Raw genomic sequence first — 25,673 nt, 5'->3', positions numbered from 1 at the left:
AATTTATCATGCCCTTTATATCAGCAAACGTCTGACTAAACATAAGTCATCTGCATAAAGCATCTAGGACACCACAGTGGATCCAATTTTTGGGTGGTGTTTGGCACACAAGTCCAGGCGTACTGGCAAATATGCTACAAAGATTAAAAAGCAGGGGGGCCAAAACCTATCCCTGCCTTACTCCCCTGTACACTGAAAAAGAATCAGAGAGCAGGTCCCCGTTCCCCAATCAAATACGAGCCGGGCTGTTACTATGGAGAGCAATAACAATATCAAGTAACCAGGATGGGCAACCCATTGAAACAAATTTCTTCCACAAAATTGCCCGATCGTTCAAATCAAATGCAGGTTGAAAATCCACATAAGTGATGTAGAGTGATGGTTTTGCTTATTGGCGGCTCTCAAAATAAGGGCGTACATCATCCTTATATTGTGAGTAGTACTGGTCATAGGTTAGAAGCCCGTCTGGAATGGGTGCAACAGATTATGCTTTGCCATCCATGCCTGCCGTTCAGCAAGTACATAGGATGCAAACACTTTACTGTAATGTCTAGCATTACAGGGATAGGAGACTGTAATTCCGCAGGGAGCGCCCGTCTCCTGCCTTAAACACCAGGACCAGCAGTGAGGTCTTCCAAGATTCTGGTATTTTAAGCTCATTCTACATTAGTAATATTGAAGCCCATCCCTTCAGATCTTGTCTGAATACCACCGCTGCCAGGTCGTTAGGGCCGGGCACTCTGGAGATATTCAGATGTATTATGCATTCACAGAGGTGTGGCCCATCAAATATCATGGCCCATGGTTTCTCATCCTTACTACGATATTCCTCATCTAACAATGCTGCTTTCGCACAACACATTTTACTACCAATATAACAATTCCAATCATGCTCAGCAATTGGATTAATTACACATACCCCGGTGTTACCCCTTGCCAGTGTTAAGATCTGCCAAATGGATTGGTGTTTTTGTTACATAATTTTGCATATTAGCTTTATACCTTTTCAGCCAATTCCCATGGCTATTTTTGAGTTTTTTAAATCTCTGCTACGGATAGTTAAAATGACTAATAGAGTTCCTCAGCCCCCGAATATCCCACCTAAGTTTTCATTTAGCAGTCTGGATCTCCGGATCACACTGCTGATTCCCTGCTTTTTCCGAGGACCCAATTTGGCGGCCTTTAATAACTACTACTTTTGTGACAAATTAGAGACCCATACTTCCATTTCATCAACTGTCGATTGGATCAAATTTAATGCGATAACAAAAGTAGGTGCAATTTGAATGGCTGAGCATGCTTTTTGGATGTTTGCATTCAACCAGATGATGCAATTTCCTGCCTGGTTTACGTTCGCATCCGCTAGCCCCAAGTCTCTCCTCTTTATACACATGTTTGTGTAGGCTAAGTAGGACGTGATCACTACACATTGGTTATCCGAAACCTCAATTTCACACTTTCTAGCAAAGAGTCATTTCCACAAAAGTAGTCTATGGTTGCAGACTTGGAGCCCATCTGCCATGTGCATTTGCCAGGGAATCGGTCCATGTCCTGCCATTTAAAAATATTAGTTCCCAGTTAGACGCAAAGCAAGCCCAATGAATGCCTTGTTGGTTACGCTTCTTGGAAGTCACTATGCTATTCTGGGCCAAGCTCCGGTAAGGGTCAATAGCAGGAGTCACACCACAATGTGCATCAAGATCCCCACCACGCAGTACTTTGTCACATACCCCGCAGGGGTATCTCATCGACACAGTCGAAGACCTCATTCGTGCTGTACCTCCAGGGAGATCATAAATGTTCAAGATTAGCAAACGATACTGTGAGACCGAGTCCACAGCTGTTATCTCAGTTGTCAATACATTCCTACATTCTGCCTTGGGGATAACCATTCTAGAACACAAATCCGAACTCACGCCAATGATTATCCCCCCCCACCCCACGATTGTTGACCTTCAGGGCCCTTTTCTGCCAATTACTGATATATTGCATATCCGTCCAGACAATACAGGGCTCATAGTCAGGTTTCTTGAAGTATAAAGATCTTAAATTGCAAAAGCCAGGATAAGGAGGGGCCATTTACAAAATAGGAATTGTCCCTGGTATTCCAACAGGCAATCTTTAAATTTCAGTCGTGAGATGGCCCAAAGTCTGCCAGAATACCTTTTAACCACTTCCAACCTTTACTGTTATCATAATCATCATCTTGATTACTATTGGGTATCTTATCCGGGCGCCTTTGGGCAGATGATGTAGGGAGGGCTTTGCAGGTGCAACAGACAAGTGGAGTAATTATCAGCACCTTATCAAGCTCATATCATCGTGGCAATGTCTGGAAGGAAACAATATATTTGAATCATAAGGCCATGGTTAATACCGATGGGGTTGAATAAAATCAAAGTCTCTTGATTGTAATACTCTGAGCAATGGTATTTTGGTGAATAGTTTCATCACATCAAACAGATTTAGATTTGGTCATGGAAAAGAAGGGCTATTGTCACAATACGTGGGTCCAATAATTCACTGCCCACAACCTTTCTCCCCACCACAACAGGTGTTTTTATACCACTGTGATTGAAATTTGCAACTGCCTACATATTGCTATGAGGTACTCCCACTTGGGAAGTGGCGGTGCCAGAGTTTGCACTGTGCAAGCATACTTCATCTAACTCATCACCTACTGAGTCAGTATTGTTGACTTTCTCCTGGATCGGCCATCAAGTTAGGGTTCCAACAGACTATTGCCTTTGCTTTTGTTTCCTAGTTGCCTTCTTATGGGCGCTCTTTGTTTTAGATTTGCCCAGTGCACATGACAAGATCGTAGAATTCATTTGAACGAGACTATCATAGATCACCCTAGGGGCGCTGTCATCAGCAGGGGCCACCGGACGTTGCAGCTGTTTTTTCCTTAGTCTCTCCTTCCTCGTCAAATAACTTAAAGGTGACACAAGGGGATGGGCCGTCAAGGCCAAAGCACTTGTGGCAAGTCGGGGTCTTGGGTAGTAATGACAATAGGTACTTGTACATCATCATGGTTAGGCATCCACCCCACCTTGTCGGCACCTCCATCTACTGGTCCTCTGGCTTTAAGGTGTTTGCATACTTATTGAATACTTTCCCCTTGTTTTAGGAGGTCTTCGTGAATACGACCACACAGTTTTAATAATTTTAGGATCGAACATTGTAACATATCGGTATTAGCCGTGGCCTCAGAGTTACTTGTGCATGTAGCATCACTAAACAACGATATTTCCTGATTACCGCCACTGCGATTGTCCTCAGAGTTACAAGAGGTCTTTATACACAAATTCGACAATGCTGATAAACGTTGGTTAAGAGACTGTGCCGGCTGTTGAATTTCATTGTTACCCACTGCTACTAGTTCACAGATCTCACCACTTTGTTGCACAACTGGAATACTTTTAGAGGGACAAACAGTGTTGCATAAAAAGTAACAGAGCTCCAGGAGACAATTATTGTCTATATCACCCAGGGAGTTCATCGTTATTTCCTGCTGTATTCCCTCAGACTGGGTGCCATATTCCTTCTCTAAACTAGGGATACCAGTACTAGTAGCTACATCTTGGGTGCTTTTCTCTGAGAAAAGGAACGCAGGAATGGTACCTTTCGTGCTTTTGATTGTTGGTGTGGACGCAGTGTTGGGTACTGATGGCCCTGCATCCTCTGCAAAACAAAAGAGGTGATGGCTGGAAGGTTTGGAATTAATCTGAACCACTGGCATTGCTCCGGGCAACCCTCCAGACCATCGTTCTTCGCCTACCAGGGCATTACAAAACGGAAAGACCACATGCAAATCAGGCATGGTCCCACCCCAAAAGGGGCAGTCCAGCCCGAATTGCGTGGTCACATCCCTTCTGCACAAGACCACCAGCATCCCCAACATGTTTCAGCCTTGTTGGGACTCCTCAATGAGGAGCAGCTTGGGTCTCTAGGCCCAGCAGGCACGGGACCCACATCTGGGCATACCCATCCCACTCAGGGTGACTTACGCAAAACAAAAGGTGATGGCTGGAAGGTTTGGAATTAATCCTAACCACTGGCATTGCACTGGCAACCCTCCAGACCATAGTTCTTCACCTGCCAACCCATTACAAAAGTGGAAAGACCATATGCAAATCAGGCTTGTTAAATGTTAAAATACATAATAGTGCAATTCATTATTGTGGTCTCGGACAATGACATTTGCTGTGGTGTTTTACATATGTTGTGATTAGGCACTTTACATGTATGCAAAAATTGATGACTGGATATAATCCTGTTATTTTACGAATGATTTAACATGATCGTAGCTTTTATTTATATATTGCTATATACGCATTCTATGTGCAATTAATTAACAATGTCACCTTACGAGCAAACTGTCTAGAAAGAAGAGAATTGTGTGGTATATCATAATTGCATTAACACAGAAGAACATACAATACCTTTGTTAAATTATTTGCTTCTTGAAATGCACAGTTTTCACCAACATTGCTTGACTTCCTGCAAGTTGTTTTAGCCATTTCCACACTAATGTAGTACTTGATCCCGGCCACAACCTTGAAAAATAAGAACCAAAAAAGCAATTATGATGGAGATAAGAAGCACCTTTGGAAAACAATATAATTCATAATTACCAGTTGCCAGCTGAATAAAGGCAGATGTGCATGCTCAACCAGACCAACAGGAAAATGGCATACTTACAAATCGATTTGAAATATTACTATAGATGTAATAAAGAACTACCCATTTCTAAAAACACTTCCTAAAAGTTGTTCTTGCAAAACCTAGGTAGTCACCATTTATAGAAAGACACATTCATAAAACATTGCTTAGTTCAGCGTACAATATTTACCTTCTATAAAACTTTATATAAATAATTACTTTCAAAGAAGAACATTTTTGAAGCCTAAATTTGAACTAAACTAATATTTAAAAACAAAGATAGATCTTGTTAAAAACATTTTTTTAAATAGTAGCACGAAAATAAGCACACACTCACTGCATCATGCCAGATTAGCGACCAGAAACGTATTAAAGCATCAATGACAATGAACACCCCAACCTCACAAACCTTTTTTTAACCATCTCGCATCAAGGCAATTTAATTCCAACAGTAGTAGAAAACGTAAATAATATAAGCATTCTTAATTTAGAAAGTGGCCAAGGCCGCGCCTATTTATATGCTGTTAAACTTGATATTTCTCCTGTAGCAATGTTGCAGCCAATTCATTTTGCATTAAATAGAGCAATGTTAGGATGGCTGGGAATCTTATTGTGACGCAGAAAGGTAAAGAATGAAACCACATAATTAAGAGGAAGACATTCATAGCATTAAAAAATATAGAGGTCGTTATGTGTTCCTGCAATAGTCCCATTATTCTCTTCTTTAGATGCTTGTATAGAGCACGCCATAAAGTAATAACAGTTACTAAGAGAGGGGATGAGCAAGATTACATATTTGCCAGAAATGTCAACTAATTTCCACAATTTAGCTTCTACTTGAGAAAGGCCTATGCATAAACTTTCCTACACATGCAAAGAGAAATATTTTAGATGGTATTATTTGTTTATATTTTATTGTGTCAGGGTTTACAAAAAAAACCTTACAAAAAATGTCATATTACAAAGACAATTCTACAGACCAAAGAAAAAAAAAGTATATTAGAAATACAATAAAAGCAGATAATCATCAAGTCAATAGAAAAACATCATTTAAAAAGCGACCCAGGGCAATAATTGACATGTTTTTGTCCTACATTAATTTTGACCATAAAAAGTTCTTCGAAAAATCATGATTTAAACTATACAATTCTTTATGAAATGCATTTTTCCTTAAAGTGACGACTGCCTGGCATTCTAATACCTAATGCTGTAGAGTTTCAACAATATCTAATGATTGACAAAAGCGACAGTGTGCAAGATTCAATAGTCCCCGAAACAATCCAGTTTTTCGTTCTTTCGCTGGTATGGAATTGATTAAGCCGAAAGCACGGATACAGAATGCGCAATTTATTACAAGTAATAAGGCGAAAGTTTATCTTTTTTTGCATGGAAATTTAGCGTATTCAGAGTAGGTGGAGTAAGTCGAGAGTGTAGCAAGAATAAGCCTCCAATCCTCTCTAAATAGTTTGCGTTTGACCACATCTGGGTAATTCGTTAGCACTTCCTAAGATGAATCAATACGTTAAAGCATATTATACATCTTATTTTTGTAGACAGAGTTCAAGGAAGAGTCTGTAAGCATTTTGTCTGAATCCACAGTGAATTATTGGGGGTGACAAAAACTTGGGATCATTTAGAAACCGTGTCCACTGATACCAAGATGGGTCAAGTAGATATCAAAGAACAATGGTGATACAATACATCCTTGAGGGACGCCACAGGTAGAGAGTGAGGTGGAGGAGAGAAAAGGACCCATTTGAACTTTGGAGGGTCTGCTAGAGAGGAAAGAGGTAAGCCACACCAGTGGCCTGTCTGTAATGCCTAGGGTATCACGGAGACGGTTTATGAGGATGGAGTGGTTAACAGTGTCAAAAGCAGAGGGTCAGAACAGAAGGAGTGTTAGAGTCCAGAATAGAGAGTAGGTCTTCTCGGGTATTCAGGAGAGCAGTTCAGTGCCTCTGGCTGTACTGAAACTGGACTGGTGGTTGTGGAGGTAGCCAGCCAATTCAGTGTGGATGGTCAGTTGGGGGATGATCAGTTATCCATATGTTTGCCCAAGAAAGGGGTGATAGAGATAGATCGATAGTCGGGCAAGAGGGGTCAGCAGATGGCTTTTTTAGGAGAGGGTGCACAAGAGTACTGTAGGGGTTGAGGGAAAGAGTATGTGGCAAAAGAGTGGTTGCAGAGGTGATCCAAGATAGCGGCTACAGTGTCAATGTTGTCCTTGATGGTTCTGGAGGAGCAGGGTAGCACCTGTTTATAGAGACTTTCTGTCAGGTAAGGACAAAGGCAGTGAATATGGCAAGGGGAATGTGAGTCAAACAACATGCACACAGGAACCAAGAATCATGTATACTAAAACCCAGGAGTGCAAACAGAGTGTGACAACAATACAAATATATGAAAAGGGATGTGAGGTAAGCACTTAGATGCTCCTTATGACTGCAAGCAAAGTCGGCAAGCTCCTTACCCACAATTGCTATTACAGGTACTGACAGCGCTAAACCCACGTAGAGGGCAAGCAACGACAGGATCTGTGATCTAACACTCTCGATGGTATGAAATAAGGAAAGTATGTAACAGCAATGGAAGGATAACTAAATACATAAGACTCAAGACAAGGGGCAAGTAGGAATAGTGATTACAGAATAGTGAGGAAAACATAGGCATTCACACAGGAGCTAGCTACAACCGCACACCACACCTAATAATCAATGGGAAATATATGCAAAGGTGCAAGGGAAAACATGGAATGGATTCCAAGAGAAAGTAAAGGAACAGGAGCAGGGAAAACGAAATTACAAGGGCAAACTTCCCCCACCCATCCAAGGAAAAAGGCAGGAAGCTAATCTATAAAGAGGAAAGACTAAAGTATCAAGGTTTACAACAGCAAAGGACAAAGTCAAAGAAATATAGAACACAGGCAAACTGGGCTGCACCAAAAGGGAAAGCACTGAGAAAAGCTGCCTGCTAACAGAGGAAAACAGAAAGGGGATCTGGGAAGCAGAAATCAATTAAGCACATACATTCAAAATCCAAGGATGAGAAAAAAGGAATAGAAACTTGGAACTAGACACAAGGCTAAAAACCAGGAACAAGGGACCAGTCACAAACAGGAACACTGCATCAATGACCAGCGCTCAACTGAAGCAAACTGAGGCTTTTAAACCTGTTTAACAAGCACACGCCGCAGGTGAGCTGCTTGCTACACCTGCAGCCACAGGTGTTGCCTGTCCTCCACCAAGCCTTGTCATGCAAGGGTGGAGATGAAGCTGTGGGCTAGGCATTCTGGGAAGCATAGTCATTTGATTAAAGCAGCATACTGGCTGCCAAAACCCTGGAATGGATCTGGAAGGGAAGTAACTTGGAAAATAAGGATTTAGCTCTCCCAATTCATCACAGCACTGTAGGATAAGGTTCGGAAGGAAAATCCAGTAGGGAATAAACCCCAAATCATGCCCCAAGTGGTGGGAACGGGAGTGAAGGAAGCGAATTGTGACACTTTCATAGAGCGGGCAACTCTAGACATCTCATCTGGTGCAATGGGAGATAAAGAGGAGAATATGTGGGGAAGAGGATGGGTCACAAGAGGTGAAGGAAGGAAGGAGGTGGGGGGTGAAGATGACAGAGGACAGTATGTCAAGAGTTTTAGGAAAAATGGGAGGCCAGTGCAGAACATAAGGCCTGGGAGGGAGGTTGAGAAGAGTACACTGCGGTAGGATTGGCGAGTTCCTTTCAGATTTTAAAGAGTTCAACCGGGTTATTTGTGGATCCAGAGATGCAAGCTTGGACATGAGCTCTTTTCTTGGAGCAGATGGAAAGACGGTATTGCCTTTGGAGTAGACAGCAGGGCAGTTTGTCAGGGGATGAACTAGATGACTGCTACTTCTGCTCTGCCGCTTTGCACTTTCGATTGAAATCGGCTAAGTCAGAATTATACCAAGAGTTGCATTTCGAGGCAGCCTTCATGCGGATCCTCATGACAGGAGCAAAGATGTCCAGGGTGCTAGTGAGAATCCAAAGAACGTGGGGGGGGGGGGGGTGAAGGAGGAAGCAAAGGCAGTGACTGACACACGCTTCATCGGTTAAATGACAGAGTAGGCTGGCAGTACGGAGGAAGGAAAGTGGGGATAGGGCAGGTCAAGGAGGGAAGAGAGTAGGCGAACCAGGAAAGAGGAGTAGTGCAGGGTTTGTAGAGAGGGATGTCAGGGGAGATGAGTGGGTTGGGTCAGAGGGGAGGATAGTTGGGGAAAGAGGGTTGCGGAGGTCACGGAAGAGAATGGTGGCCACATCAGGTGAATCGAGATGGATGTTGAAATCCCCAAGCAAGATACGTTTGGGGGAGGAGGAAAGAAGAGAGGAGGAGAGGTCAGCCCATTCATGGAGGAAGGACCGGGGGGTCTGTAGATGGTAGTGAGTCACAGAGAAAGAAGGGGAGACAGGCGGCCTGCAGGTTAGGCTTTCAAAGGAAGAGTAGGATTGAGTGGGGATGATGGAGGCAGGAACCCACTCAGGGAAGATCAGAGCCACTCCACCGCCAGATCGGGATGGTCTGGGGTTGGATATGATCTTGTAGCCCTCAGGAAGAGTGTCAAAAGCAGTGACAGAGCTGGCCTTGAACCATGTCTCAGTGAGGGCGAGGACATTAAGGTCTTCAAGAAGGCGACAGATGTCAGGGGAGTGTTTAAAGGCAGAGTGAGAATTGAGGGTAGATAAGTGAAGCTTGTGACCCCCTTCAAAAGATTTGCAAGGGGGGTGCAGGGGTGGAGGGAGAGGGTGGGACGTTGAAGAGGGAAGAAAGATGCCTGTCCAGAAGGAGAAGGTTGGGCTGTGAGCTCTGGGCCATGGGCCATGGCAGTGTCATTGTGATAGACATTATTCGTGCATTTGGAAGATGTAAAGTGAGCCAAGAGCACTTCCCATCTAGTGCCGCCAGTAATGGATGAGGAGGATAAAGGGGAGTGGACAGATCATATGGTGGTCCATAGGTTAGTTGAAGGAACAGCAAAGAGGATGTCCAAGATAGTCTGTCTGGATGAAGCATTGATGAAGGTGTCTGCGATAGGCAGATCAGGATTGGATCTAAGGAATGCTTTTCTTTTTGTTTCTTCCTTCCAGACTTTGTGAGAGAGGGAGGGTAGGAGATGGTGCAACAGTTAGAAAAGATGTGAGAGACAGAGCGCACCGTGGTGAGGGGAACACCTGGGAGGGGGAGAGGTCAGATGCACTTATGCAGCAATAGAAAGGCATGAGGCAGCCAAGCAGACAGGAACAATAGGTGCGCTGCAGTGCTAATATTGAAAATGAACCTATGTATATACAAAGCACTCTACAGCATACCAAACGAAATGGCTGCGCAGATAGACGGTGTACCTAAATTCAGTTTTTGCACAAGGCACTCTAAAGCCCAAAAGCAATAGTGGCGAGCAAACAGATCATACTATGCATCAACAAACAGGAATGTGTAAGGGAGGAGAATATGAATGCGCAGTGCGGCAGATAAATCAGGGAGACAGATTAGGGTAAAGGCACAGCAATGCGGTGTGAGTCAAAGAACAAAGGAGCCAAATTGGCTAGTTCAATGTGATGGAAGGCAAAAGGGCAGCAAGATCTCAAGAAGGTATAGGTCCAGGCAGGAAGTTGAATTCTTTGTGAGATGCCAGGTGCAAGTGGAGTTGGAGGCTGTGCCCCAGACACAAATTAGGTATGCATGACTGCATAGGGGGTGAAAGCACAATGCCTGGAGAACCGTAAGCCACCCAAAGAGGGGGGGGGGCAGGCTGAGCATCCCTCACAAGAGATGTATGCTAAGGGGCAGAGGCACTTAACAAGGCTACCCTGCAACTGAGTTACAGAGGTAACTGCAGAGAGAGAGAGACATGTCGGTGATCAAGAGGAGACCCTGCGGAGCCCGGACAGGTCCAGACAGGGAGGGAAATGGCCCTTTGAGGAAGCCTGCGCAGACGGCTTGATGTTAAAGAGAGGAACCAGGCAGCCAATCATTATGTAGCAAGTGGGCCAAGATCGTAGCATTAAGCCGACCGCCTTCAAACTATTAAGGTAGACGCTTGGCTCCAGGACAACAATAATCCAGTATGCCACTCCAGTACCTACAGAACACTCCGCAGACACTCTGCAGGTATTACTTCACCTACCTCCCTACTAAGTTAGATCTTCCACTGAACAAACATTGTTTAAACCATATTCTTATTCTGTATAGATTTCTGATATCTTCTCATAATAGAGTAGATTAACTTAGCCCTCAGAAGAATGCAAAGAGTTCACGTTCACAATCATTGCTGCAAGAAACGTATTGCAGGAGGGGTTTCTACTAACAAGATTATTTTAATGTTGTTTTGAAACAATAACAGGATGCTTTTGATATTTAATACCACGCACCACTTCCATTTTCATGGTCTCCAGAAACTGAAAAGGAAGGAAGGTTGGGAGGAATTTGTTTGTGGGATTGAGAGGTAAAAGCGCAAGATAGCTTTGATAAGCTGTTGGTAGCTTCAGTTTGAAAAAAAGCTGTGCACTGGTTTGTTTTTAGTTGGTAGACGTTATGTGATGTTTGGAGGAGTGTGTATGGGGTGATTTGTGGGTAATTGGTTTAGTTTCCTGTTGGGTGTTGTGGAGTGTGTGTAGTTTGAGGTGGTTTTAGTTTTTTTTTCCCCCTCTGCTGTGGAGGTACGAGAGTGATTTGTTCAGTGTTTTAGGATGAGTATACAGAGTATTAGAGAGTTTTTAGTAGAGTTAGTCAGGAGTCTGAGTCCTTTTGTGCTGGGTTACGTTATCCGTCAAGTTAATATTATTGTATGGTGATTTGTGGTAGAATGCCAACTAAAGCTATCAAACCAGGTCGCCCCTCGTACTTGAAGAATGTTCAAAAGGAATCATCAGCTCTGTAGTATTTTCAGGATTTACACAAAAAAAAAAATGAGTTACCTGTGGCGCATAAATCCCTGAGAGCAGTCCCACTTGGAATTGAGATTTGCAAGAGGTCATCATAAATCATTCAATTTTTAAGCCAAATCTATTTACTATGCCTCAAAGATCACAACTTCCACTGTTCAATAAAATACTCTTGCAAACTGTGTGTCACTGTGCCCATCTCATTTCTCTGATTGCAGTTAAATCTTTAGTTGAGAAAAGCAGTACAAGTCTAAAATTAGCTCATCCAACCTGAAATGCAGTTGACGCAAACTCCTCTTTTACCCAGACAGAACCCAGTCTGCAACAGTTTTTATCCTGCCCCAATGTCAGACCCTTTTTATTTCATCATCTTTAAAACATATCTATTATGCAGTAAATCTTGTTCATTCATGTTCATTGAAAGCCCCCTCTCTTTGAGGCTTTGGATGAACTTCAACAGGTTCACAATGTATCTACTTTATTGCATCTTTCCAGAAACGTGTGATACCGATAACCATACTCTTGAACAAAGCTTCCCTGGACTCATTCTTAGAAGCTTTCGAGCAATTACCAGAACTTTTCTTGGGAAAAGGAAACTTGTAAAGGGCAGTCTCAGTCCAGCAAATTGCACAAATGGAGCAGCAACAATTGCCTGTAGCAGTCTTTTTTCAGGGCATAGTACAGATACTAACTCTTCAGATTTTGGATGTCAACCATAGGACAACTGATGGTGGTGGTTTCAGTCTACTTGTGGTTCTTGACCTCTCAGCAGCATTTGACATTATGGATCAGGGTGCACCACTTGCTCTTCTGTCAAGTCAGGTAGGGCCGCTACATTCCTTTTCACCTAGGAGTTTGTTTTTTAGCCCAGATAAAATAGTTTTGATATCCACCTTGGTCTGCCAATTGTTGAGGGATTCAGGGGTCCACTGTGTCCCCCATTTGGTGCAGAAATATAGAGCCACTATTTACGGGGTGGTCTGCTGGCCAAGTGCTTGGTTGCCATCCATCAGTATACTGGTAACACCTTGTGATGGACTGGTGTCATCTCAAAGGGATGGCTCCCCATGAGATGTTGAATGGATCATATAGAGTCCTGAATGCAAATCTGAATTCTAACTCTTCGAGGGTGGAGTTTCTTTGCTCTTCTAGTTAAACCAAAGACCAAATGTAGTTCTGGCTTAATATGATGGTATTTCCCCCATCATCTTTAGTTTCCTTTCTTTCGGTTTCTGGTTCAACAGAAAGGCTTCAATTAGTGTGAACATCAGTAAGAAAATGCAACTGGGGCGTGCTTACCATGATGAAGACTCATGTGAGCTGCTGGAGCAGTCATTTATCCTAGCTGACGTTTGGTTCTTGGTCAGTAACCTGCTGTTTGGAATGGTGAAGTAACTGCAGGAACTGAAATTGGGGCTCTACCTTGGTGTGCATGCAGTTTAGAGAACGTTTTGAGGGTTTGAGGACCCCCTTGTGTCCACTCTGCCCAACTGCAAGATGACCGCATTGGAAGTTAACAGTTCAGAGAGCTGCAGAAGAACATGTGGTATCATGTTGGATGCTCAGTCTGACCTGGAGTCCCAGAGAGGAGAACTCAGCGGCAGCACAGGTGTGTGGCGGTGGTGCAGGTGGCAGGTGGCTCACTGTGAGGAAGAGGCTGGAGGAGTGGTGAAACACTGATTAAGACTAGTGAAGATGCTGGACCCTTGTACTCTAGTAGGCCCTGGATGCAGTTATTCTCACTGTTCCAAAATATATCCTTGAGGGTAGGTACAAGGGTGAGTCGTGAGCCAATTGTTTGTGCGTGTTAAGATTTTAATTGGCACATTGTTGCTGTGTGTAATGAGCAACGTAATTGCCAATAACATGAAGAAAAAGTCAACACGTGTTTCAACCATAGGTCTTTGTCAAGGCTGTGAGAGTGTGTGGTGTGAGAGTGCCAAGTGAAGTTGTGGTGATGGGCAATGTGTGAGTGATATTAAAAAACTTGAGTTGTTTTGAGAACATTACATTGGTACATCCATTTGTCATGGTCATCGTAGGGTGTAGTAGTGAATTGGTGAAGCGACATACACATACAATTGCGTTTACACAGAACACATTTATATTTTGAGCCATCATGAACATAACCCAGGTGGGTAGGTATGAAAGGGGGGAGGTGCACCAAGGGGAGAGAAAAAGGAGGAGAGATTAGTGAGAGAATGGGAAGGTAGCTTCCAATCAGTAGCAAAAATGTCAGGTCTCTTACTTAAGGAGTGTCGTTCAGGTGAATTCGTTCTTGGTTAGTGTGCTGTATAGAATCTAGAAAGGAAGTGCCCTGGTAAGAGAGGGCAAAGCGGGGGTGGCTGGTTGGTGGGTAACCACCCCAAGTGTGGATGTGTTGTAGGTCATGGTGTGTTACTGTGCAGTTAAGTCGGCTTGGCCTCAACCACAAGCATGTTTACGTGTGGTGGTGAGGCCAGGGTGTCTTACAGTGCAGATTTGCGGACTGGGACAGGGTTGGAGGCTGCTGCATTGACCGGGGGCTGTGAGCGAGTGAGCGAGTTGTGAACGGAGCTGCCCGAGTGAGTAGGGTGGTGGGACCGGTATGGCTCCCTCAGTGCAAGGGGAGCAGAGGAAGGTAATGCATGGGCGCGGGGCAGCGGGAGATGGCCCCCGTGCCAGAGATAGGGCCACTCAGGAGTTCCATGTGGGCTGGAGCGGCATGCGGTGGGGAAGGTCCCTGCCATAGGTGGGCTATGAATTCAGCGATATGTTGCTAATCCCCATGAGGTCAGTGAGGTGGAGGGGTGGTAGTGTGTGCCGCGTGGTGGCACAGCAGGGGGTGGCGGAGAATCGGTGCTGTGCTGCGGTGTGGCCTGTGTCAAGGGACGCGGCCTGGGTAGTTAGTTTAGAGTCCAGGGCTGTGGTGTGAGTGCTAACATAGTTTAGCTTGAAGGTTGGCGGTGTGATGTGTCCTGTGAACAGACGGCGGAAAGAGGGGTGGGGGGGAAGAGATGGGCCCCCTGTATTATGGTGAGTGCAGGGCCCGGCCAGGGGTTAGGCGGTACTTCGATTGCAAATCTCGCAGAGAGACTGTTGCTGCAATGGTTAGAGCTTGGGTGCAGTGAGCATGCATCGCACCGACAGCCTGGTGTCGGTGTAGACATGAAGGGGCTCCTGAAGTGAATGTTGGAGGGGGTCCTGTGCATGGGCACTTACCGGATAAAGCCGTGGAGGCCTCTGCAAGAACGCTGAGCGTTGACTCGGATCTGTAGATCCTGTTTGCTGCACCGCTGACCATAATAAACTGTCAGCATATAGCCGATAGGTTGTTCGGCACTTATGGCGTGTTGAGTGATAGGCTACTTGTTGCTAGGCAATAGACGCCTGTTTGGACTTGGTAGCCATCCAGTGACCATGTGGACTGAGCCTCCACATTCATGCTGGTAGGCTGAGGCTGGTGAGCCGGAGTCCTATGGTAACCGAGAGTTAACAGCAGATAATTCTCCCTGTATAGGTGGTGACACAGGTGGGTTCATGTGGGGCCATGTGCGTTATAGAGGGGAGAGGCAACTGGTGTAATAAGACACAATGTGATTGACACCCGATTAGGCTCAGTGGGAGCCCGCTGGCAATGCGCGCCTGAGCCGAGATAGTTATGTGGAGTGCTGGGCACTCGTACTAGTAAGCTAAGGTATCCCACAGGAGTCACGCAGAAGGCGAAGCAATGGGGTATAAGTACCTAAGTAAGGTGGGCAATGTGTATGTTCTGGTGGTGGCCATTTGCATTGGAGAAGGGGGGGTGGGAGGGGAGTTCACAATTGGAGGTGGCAGCAAGAGTGTGTAATCATGGTTGTCATTTGCAAAGGAGAGGGTTCTCAATTGTGTAATTGTACTGTGGGGGGATGTGGCAAGGATGACCCAAGGTTGTCAGAACGTACGCCATGGGAAGTAGCTAGAAGGTGAGTCAAGGGGTATATGTTCGGGCCATTTGTAGAGGAGTAGGGGTGCATACTGATAGGTGCCCCGTGCATAAGTCGATATGTGCCTTTAAAGAGGACACTGGTATGGAGGGTGGCCAGGGCCACCAGTTAGGGGTGCTGGTGTGAGAAGTGGAAAATGCAATGACAGTTGGGGGGGGGGGGTGGAGGATGGTTGCGGACTGGTCCGGATTAATGGATATGGTGATCAGTTGGAGGGGGGCGGGCCGATATGTCACCTGGACAAAAGGTTGCATGCTGTGGACAATTTTAGAGGAAGACATTAAGTTCATGATCCGTGTTGAGGCATAGGCTGCCGTGTTGAGGCATAGGCTGACACTCCTATATCTGCAGATTAGCATAGCTTCTCGTTGCTGTAGTCTCAATTCTCTGTCTCCACCTCTGGGGTCTTGTTTGATGACTTCCAGGCCCATGAATTGGATGTCCTTTTTATTGTCCATTTGGTGTTTCTGTTGCCAGTGGAGTGCCAGCGGGTCTCTTGCATCCTGTGAGTTTAGTAGGCCCAAGAGTTCTCTGATCCTGGTTCTCAGTTCTCTAATTGTGCTGCCAATGTATTTGAGTTTGTAAGTGCAAATGATGACATAGATGAGAAATTTCAATTTACAGTTAATGAACTGGGTGATTGTGTGTGATGAAAAAATGAATAGTGTTGACATTTTTAGCATCTGGGCACATGGAGCAAGCTCCACATTTGTGGAAACCTGCTGCTTGTGTCGTGGATAGCCAGTTCAGTCTAGTTTTCTCCAGTGGTGCCATGTATGATGGACTTAGCATGGTGCAGAGGGTTGGTGCCTTGGTGTATGCTAGGCTGGGTTTAGTAGGTATCCATTGTTGTATATCGGTGTCGATACTGAGAAGATGCTAATGTTTGCTTAGAACTTTCTGCACCCGATGGCTGTCACTGTGAAATCTTGACACTTATCTGATAGCGTCTTCTGCTGGTGTTGCTTGGATTTTGGGGGTCAGTAATGTCTCACTGGCTCTATTCCGTGCAAGGTTGATAGCTATGGCTTCATCAGTGTACCCCCTTTGGGAGAATCTGTTAGTAAATAGGTCGCATTCTCCATCAAAGTCCTTCTTAGTTCTGCAATTACTCTTCGCTCTGATAAATTCACCTTTAGGTATGTTGTCAATTACATTTCTGCAGTGGCAAATAGTACTGAGTTCACCTCAGTAGGTTTCATGTAAGTGGTGGTTATCGTACTTGGGTTATCCACTGTGATTTATATATCGAGGAAGTCAAAATGAGTTCGATGCCAAACTGGTTTGTATCGAGGTACTCCTTGTACGCGTTTAGTTGGTCTGGTGTTCCCGACCATATCATTAGAACATTGTTGCTATAACGATAACATTTGTGAATCAGATGTTTGAAATCCTGGTTCGAGAAGGCATGTACCTGTTCGTATTGGTGCATAAGTAGGTGCGTAGTCTTCCATAAAAACAAGCTCTAGTTACCCACACAGATTAGTCAACATACTATGCTTCACTGGGGTCATGACATTCAGCAGGACATTTTGGAATACAAAAAACCCTCCCAAAATTATGTTTTAAAAAAAAACAATTCAATAGATGTGCCTGGTGGGGTTCTCTAAGAAATGACACTGTAGACTATGTGTTAACTTCTGCTGTATGTACCTAGCGATAGTCAAGTCCCCGCAGTCAAAACACATTTACTAAAAGCAAAAACGAATACAATGCAGAGCGGTGTGTTAGCAGACAGAGTTGGTCAGCGCTAGAGTACAAAATACGGTATGAGGTATGGTTATCAACAGAACATATCCACATACCTAGCTGTGGGGAAAAACAAACCCAAATAGATAGGTCCTTTTGCATTCCATCGCATTATCAAGCTTGGTGCCATGGAATTGGACCTTCCTGTTCAGTACAGATTACATCCTGTTTTACCAAGGGATCTCTTCCAGGCGCTTAAGTGTTGCCTGCAACTGACTCCCTTGCACTCCCCCTCTGTGGAGCTCCTAGCAGTTACTCCCCACCCCCTCCCTTGTCCCTTCTCTCTCTGCACTTGCATGTTCTGAATGCTCACAAGGCCTAGTAGGACCACCTCTGTCTTTTCTCATCATTGTTCTTGCCTGTCGCTCCCATGTTCCCTCTCTGTTGCCCTGTGGGCGCTTTGAAACACAATTTCTTGATGCATAAGCGCTTTACAAATGCACAATAAATAAATAAAATAAATGTTCCATGTCTCATTATTGAAACCAACTTCCAGATCAACCTTGTATCCCAGAGATTTTGGGAATGCTCCTCCTGCAGTGGGTCTGCAGGAGGAATACGAGATACAGGCAATATTGCACTCCCAGAGATTTAAAAAGGATATACCAATGTTGCTTTCATTGGAAAGGCGATGCTAAAGAGGATAGGTCTTGGGTTTCCTCTAAAGATATGAGTGCATCTGCATTAATTAAGAGATTTCATGCTAAACACCCAGATACACCAGGCCCAGCCCTTCCCTTGTTTAGGAGGACTCTTTGGAGAGGGAATACTGCAAGGACTCTCCGTTACCCAACCTATCACTCCAGCGCTTAACTGGTTCCTTGGAGACTCTGACAGCCTTAGTGAGTTTGACAGCCAAGGGTATGGATTTTGCGACTTGCAGCATTCATTGGTGACTTTTGGAAGCCACGTCGGAATGCATGTCGCTCTTAAAGGTCATGTTGCTCTTAAAGGTCTGCTTCTCTAATGCGTAAGGAACCATGTTACCGCTGCATCCTCCCAGACATGCATTAAGCAGGAGATGCCACAGAAGCGTTCTCGCAAGGGTTCCTGGTCTCCCAAACCCTGGACGTGAAGTATCTGGTTTATTTTAACAAAGTTACTCACTGTAGTGACCATCTTACTCCTAGTCCATAGTCGCCTTTCCTCCATATGTGAGACATTCCGTCCTTCATGACGGGACCAGAGCACTTTTGTAAAAAAGCATCAAAACATTTTTAATTTTTGTCCTTCTTTTATTTGTACGTGGGGTACTGCACATGGCCATAACCCTGTCCTCCTGAGCTCCGCCGCACATCGCCCTTCAGTCCTTTTCTATCACCAGGTCTGAGACCATTGTAGCAATAATAGAGGATACTTCTTAGAGGGGACGGTGGGCGGGCGAGCGTATGGTGGAAAGGGCACTATGGACTAGGAGTAAGATAGTCACTACGGTGAGTAACAACTTTGTTATACTCCTACGTCCCGTCCCCTTTCCTCCATACTTGTGGGAGATTCCCAAGCATGCACCACAGTTAGCTCGTGTGGATGGAAAACCCCCTTACTGGAATAAATTCTTAAGGACAGCCTGACCAAACTGAGCATCAGCCCTGGAGCTGAGGTCCAAGCAGTAATGCTTACAAAAAGCTGATGGGGAAGCTTACGTAGACGCTTTGGCAATGGTTTCCTAAGGAACATACTTTTGGAATGCGACAGCAGCCGCTTTGCCACGCACAAGATGGGCATGAATGCCTTTCGGAGATTGAAGGCACTGAATGGTATAGGCTTCAGAAATGCAGGAGGCAATCCATCAGGAGATAGTTGCCTTTGAAGCTGGTTTCCCTTTCGGGTCTCCGAAAGTGACAAAGAGTTGTGAGGAGCCCCTGAGTTCACTCGTCCTGTCGAGGTAAAACTTCAGGGTTTGCCTGACATCCAAGTTGTGCAATACTCTCACGGCATCCGATGCCGAGTTAGGATAAGAGACTGGTAGGAGATCAATTGGTTCAAATGAAAATCAGTAACCACCTTAGGCAGGACTAAAGCATGAGTGCGGAGCACAACCTTATCCTTATGGAAGGTGAGAAACGGATGTTCCACAGGCAGAGCATGGCGCTCGCTTACTCACCTTGCTGATGTCACTGCAATCAGAAAAGCGACCTTCCACAAAAAGGTATTTGAGATCGGTAGTGGCCATGGGTTCAAATGGTTTATGGCAGAAGGCAGGGAGGACCACATTCCAATCCCATTTTGGATGAGGAAAAGGTACCGGTAGGAAAAGATGTAATAGATCCGCAAAATGCCTTTTAATGACTGGATTAGTCAAAGAAAAGGAACAGCTGTCAGTGGACAGATAGGCCGCAATGGCAGATAAGTACGTCCTGCAGGACAAGACATGAATGCCGAAGCTGCGAGATGAGATATGAACGAAAGAACAGTGTCATCGTAGAGTTCCTGTGGTCAAGTTGTTTAGCTAAACACCAGTGGCAAAAACGGAGCCATTTGCTCCTATATTGAGACCCCATAGAAGGTTGTCTGGCAGCTTGGATAATGCGCATATTGTCCTCTGACAAATTAAACTGCACTAAAGATCTGAATTCAGGCACCAGGCAGTCAAGCTGAACAATTGTGGGGTGGGGTGCCACATCTGGTAATCGCACTGGTGAAGCAGGTCGGGGATCATCTGATCGGAGGAAACATTGACAGATGCTGAAGTTTCGAGAACCCGAATCTGGCTGGCCACCAAGCTATGATGAGGAGAGTGCAGTTCGATGCATTCCTAAGCTTTCAGTGACAGATCAATCAGAAAAGCATAAGCCTTCATGTTGTGCCATGGGACCCCTAGGGAAGAGACTCCGAGACCGTTCCTGGATGCATATAGAGGAAGTTTCCTGTTTGAAAAAGTCACGAAGAGGTCCACTTCTGGAGTGCCTCATTGATGAAAAATGAAGAGGACATCCGTGTTCAATTCCCACTCGTAACTGGCGGGTGAGGGAGTATGCAGTTACATTGATGTGACCCGGAATGTGTACAGCCAGGAGCTAAATCTTGTGCTGGATGGCCCATTCCCAAATCTGTATGGCTAGGTCCACAAGGAGAGGCGACTTGGGCCACCCTGCTTGTTGATGTAGAACATCGCCACAGAGTTGTCTGTGTGAATACGGACTACCTTGTTCGTGATGGAGGGTTGAAAAGCTTTGCGCGCCAGGAAAATAGCCAGGAGTTAAAGGTAATTGATATGAAACTGCCTAACTTGAAGTGTCCAAAAGTCGAATACTTTGAGGTGAGACAGCATCGCTCCCCACCACAGAAGGGAGGAGTCTGTGGTAACCGTCACTTGTGGGCAGGGCTCCTGGAAGGACACCCCCCACAGAAAGGTTGTCAGTTGAAGACCACCATTGCAGATCCATCATCATTCAGGAAGGAACTGGATTATCTTGCAATCTGGGTGCGAAGCCTGAGACCAAGAGCTCCGAAGAGCCAGCTGACTATGCTTCATCTTCAGACGTGCAAGAGGAAGGGCTAGCACGCAAGAGGCCATGAGGCCCAGAAGTCTCTGGAACCACCAACCTATCATGTGCGAAGACTGGAGGAAGAGCTGACACGTGACCGATGGGTCCGTAATCTTGTCCGCTGTTAGGAAAACACCTTGGTACTGACCGTGTTCCGACGGAAACCCAGGAAAATCAGGTCTTGAGAGACCGTCATGGAAGATTTTCGCCAGTTCACCAACAGCCCAAGGTGGAACAGAAGTTGGAGGAGAGACTGGAGATTGTTCAATGCCGTTTGGGTGCACGGACTGCGTAGGAGCCAGTCGTCCAAATATGAATATGCATGAACGCCCGCCCCGCCCTCCGGTCGGAGAAAAGCTGAGATGACCGACATCATCTTCGTATAGACACGAGTTGCCGAGCTGAGACCAAAAGGGAGCACACAGAACTGGAAGTGTTCCCCTCCCAGAGAGAACCGCAGATAATTCTGATGAGGCCTCCATATGACGATGTGTATGTAAGTGTCCTGAAGGTCTACTACACTGAGCCAGTCGCCCTTCCGAAGAGAGGACTTTACCTGGCAAGGCGTGATCATCTTGAATCTGTTGGGGGAGAGAAAGATTGAACTGGGAAAGAGAGGATAGTGCACAGGCCAGCCTGGTTGGGTTTGGGCATTGTGAACAGATGTGAGTAGAAGCCCTCCCCTTGATCCCCAAGGGGAACAGGCTCCACCGCTCTGGGGTCTAGAAGTTTCTGTACCTCGGCTCTGAGGATCTGTTGGAAGGGAGGGTTGAAGAGTGGGGTAGAGGTGAGGGGCAAGCAAAAGCCTGCCCGAGTGATGGATAAAACCCACCGGTCTTCGGTGATGGTCTGCCACGCCTCCAGATGAGACAAGATTCATCCTCCCACCGGAGTCTCGTGCCACCGACAAAAAATATAATTTGGTTGATTTGTCGGCAGGGAGACTACCTGTCCCTGGAGAGGAGGCTGATGGCTAAGAGAATAACCAACCACCTTGCCGCTGCTGTTTTCGGCAGGGCCCGCCAACCAGAGCTTCAGTTCGCCGCGCAGAGAGATCCTGAAACCCTATGAATCCAGAGAAGGACCGAATCTGGGACCCTGACCTCCGTGTATAAGGGGCATTAGCCGGAGCTTTCGCCAGGCCGATAGAGATTTGGTGGTTTGGGTACTCGCTTCTGTCTTTGCGAGTTCCTCGTCTGTAGAAGAATTAAAAAATTCCTTGCCATCAAAAGGAAGGTCCGGTACTTTGTCTTGCACTTCCTTTGAAAACTTTGTCGCATGGAGCCACGCTTGGTGGGAGGAGTCAACTCCGACCATAAGGCCTCGAGCCGAGGTATCTACATGGTGTGCCGCAGCTTCCAGTAGATCCTGTGCCAACCGACAAACCGGCTCTAAAGTCATGTAGCCTATCGCAGGAATACACTCCTGGAAATTGGCTAGCTCTTTCCACAGCCTCAGATTAGCTGCTGCCAGGATGAGCTCTGTGTTCGATTGAATAAGTTGGAGTGCTGAATTGGCAAAGAATGTCTTGCCCGAGGCATCCAAGAGCTTATCCTCTTTGGATTTGGATAGGATCTGGGTCACTGCCATTGAATATGCAGAGGCTGGCTTGAACTGGAGGGTGGTCACTGCCACCACCGTTGAGGAAGGGAGTGGACAAGCCGATAAGGCTATCTCCTCAGAGGCGTGAAACTTGTATCAAGCGTCAATCCTCTTGCTGAGGTGTAGCCCGGTATGGGGTTAATCCCAGACCTTACGGGCCTCAACCAAGACGTTCTTCTGGAGGAACATGCCAGTGCGCTCCTGGGATGACAGGTAAAGGCTCCAAAAAGCACCCTCTCCTGATGAGCGAGGGCCTCAGGTACTGGAATATCAAGAAGGGCCATCATATCCAGGACGCGGTCATGGAATGCTCTCACCGAGCAGGGCTGCTCATCGCTATGCTGATCCGCTTGAGGCTCATCCAACGAGGTGGGAACAGAAGTATGGTCCACCATGCATACCGCCTCAGGTTTTAAAGTGTTGTCCCGTTCTGCCAGCGTCTTCTCTAAAGGAGACAACGGGGGCAGAGGAGGGAGAGATGGAGGAGGACCAGAAGGAAGCAGTGGAGGAAGTGCCACCACTGGGACCTGCATTGGAACAGCCGGGGCAGAAGGTGTCATAGGGTCAGAGTGCATGAGCATCTGAAATTTTCCCAAAAACTCATCCTCCAGCCGAAGTTTTTGGCACTAGTACAGAGAGAGGCCGCTCGTGAGGGGCATACCCCCATGAACGCAAGGAGGATGGTTGCCAGGAGGGCCCACCACCGGCCGGATCCAAATAGATCAGTGGAGCAATTCGGGAGCGAGTCTGTATGAGGCAGCGGTGTCCGAGCATGCCAGTCAAATGAAAGGCAGAACAGATTTTTGTTGTCCACATAGCATGGAAAAGCCTGCTCAGCACCAAAAGGAATGCTCCCAGCACCAGACAACGTGAACGTTGGTGTAAGAGGTATCCAAAATGGCCGCCGTAGACCATGGGGGTTGGGCCACCCTTTTGTCGACACTTGAGAAGAACTGCATCACATGTGGAGATGAGGCAAATCTCCTCAGGGGAGTCAGGGGACTTAAGTAACACCATAGCCTTGACACAAGGAACCTCGGCAGAGCCCGTAGTGGAGGAGTTATGGTGTGTGATCGCCATCTTTGCCTCCTTGACAGAACCAGTACCACCACGACCCTGAGCTTGGGACAGTTGAGGGATGTACCTCACCGACAACACCTTCAAAGAGGATCTCTCGGTTCTGTCAGTACTGACTTTAGCCCCAAGAAGAGGAACCTCGGGTTTCAACCTGGAACGTATAGCTCACTGAAGAGGGGCCTCGAGCCATGACTCGGTATGAAAAGCTCCAGAAACCGAGACCTCAGGGTGTACCCCGGTATCCGTGTGGAAAGCTCCAGAAATGGAGACCTCAGGGTGAATCCTGGTATCCAGAGCTACAGACGAACTGGGCTGAACCTTAGCACCCAAATGGTAAACCTCGGAACGGTGTCTGGTTTTGGCAGGTCTGCTGCAGGAACCCTTGGAGAACACTCCGGTGCGCCTATTAGGCCCTTGGGGCACCTCAGGGGAACCCATGGTGACAGAGCTACACAAGCCCCTCCCAGACCTGGAAGACCCCGGGAAGGAGTCCCCTGGCCAGGGCACCCCAAAAAAGTAAACAACTTCCCGGGCGTTTGTTCTTTTCGTCGATGAAAAGCTGGAAATGAGGTGGAGGAACGTGCTGAAACACTTCCTCTTACCGAAGAAGACGACGTTGGATTGCCCGGACAGAGAGGGAGTCGCAGTACAAGCACAAATCCCAGAAATGTTGCGGCCCTAAACACTCCAAGCAAAGAGTAGCGGGGATCCGCCCTCGCGAAATGACGTTTGCATGAAGAACAGGACACGAATCCCAGGCGCTCCGGCATAGACTGAGGACTAGATGACCGTGGAACCGGGGCAGGAAAGAAGGACAAATGGAATAAAAATAAAAATTCCCAGTGATGCTAGTGCGTCTAGACCCGACCGCGCGGAGAAAAGGACTGAAGGTTGATGTGGGGGGCGGAGCTCAGGAAGGCGGGGTTATGGCCACGTGTGGTACTCCACATAAAAACAAAAGGAGGGACAAAATAGAAAATGTTTTGATGCTTTTTACAAAAGTGTTCCGGTCCCGTCCCAAAGTACGGAATGTCCCACAAGTATGGAGGAAACGGGATGGGACGTAGGAGTATTATAGTTTTCTTAGGCATTTAGTTAGTGAGATGTCCAGGACACTGTTCATGCGTTTTGGATCTTCTATGACTTTTGTTGAAGACAGGATCAGGATTGTTTTTCTTCATTGCTATTGTGTGTTATATTAAAAGGTACCATTTCATCCTGTATATGTTGTTGGGTTTCTGGCTACTCTCACGTGAATCCCATGTTTATAGAGTTAGGTGTGTCTCGTAGCACTTCCACTAGGGGGAGGCTTTCCACTGTGTGGTCAAATCCTACCAGTGGAGTGTGTCCTTACTGGTTGGTTGCGCACACCTTTAGGCTGGCCATGATCCCCAACATGTAAAAAATCAAGACAGGTTCAAAAACAAAAAGCAAACGGTGAGGGGCTCCATAGAACTATGGAGGGAAAGTTGGCAAAAGGGAAATGTGTCCTAACCCTCCCACTGCCCCACACTAGGGACATGGTGATTGGGGGTGGAGGTGGGGGGAACCAATCCACCCCTGTATGGGTTTCCTGTCCATTCAGTTATACATCCTGGACAGCCCATCAGCATTGCTATGTTGGGTTTGGGTCTATTTGACTTAAAACATTTGAACAAGTTTATTTGACCTTTGTTTTGGGTCTAAAATGCAGGGGGAGGCCCCCCGCAACCACCCCCCCACGTTATGGTTAAGTTGCGCTACTAAAAACCTATGAAATTCAGTAAAAAAACTTTGTTAAAGGGACGTTCTGGTTCCAAGTAAAACCGAAAAACCCCTGAAATTCGCCAGTTATGGTAAGCTAAGCAACCATAACTCGTGCCACCACCGTGCACTGCTAAGACTAACACCCAGGACATCAAAGATGATATCACAAATGTCATTGATGACATCAGATGACATCACAAGTCTGGCTCCCCCTTTTTTCCTTTACTGACATATCTAGGCCACATGGTTTTGTTCAGTAACAGTCAGGAACTAAAAATTGAAAAGGTACTATATTTGTAGACTTATCCTTCAAGTATGTTCTTACAGTAATTCCCTTAGGGTCAAGTCACATCATATGAAACATATACATAGGGGAAGACACAGGCTTAAAAGACAGCAATCCTTTCTGTGCATGAAGATAATCAGTAGGGTTATCAGCACTTTCTGATAGTTTTTTTTTTATTACTAT

The 25,673-nt window shown here is 46.1% G+C and overlaps 1 protein-coding gene across 1 annotated transcript in view; it reads right to left on the bottom strand.

Moving 5' to 3' along the window:
* The window catches only part of LOC138453511 (cystatin-C-like), a 261,886-nt gene that overhangs the window by 84,216 nt on the left and 151,997 nt on the right, over positions 1-25,673 (bottom strand). The window contains exon 2 of the mRNA XM_069606424.1: positions 4,446-4,559. Within this exon, the coding sequence (XP_069462525.1) occupies positions 4,446-4,559 (114 nt within the window). The remainder of the gene's footprint in view (positions 1-4,445; positions 4,560-25,673) is intronic.

This window comes from Ambystoma mexicanum, chromosome 4p (genome assembly GCF_040938575.1).
Source record: "Ambystoma mexicanum isolate Mex_15411 chromosome 4p, UKY_AmexF1_1, whole genome shotgun sequence".
NCBI lineage: Eukaryota > Metazoa > Chordata > Amphibia > Caudata > Ambystomatidae > Ambystoma > Ambystoma mexicanum.
This window is presented reverse-complemented; position numbering and strand designations above follow the sequence as displayed.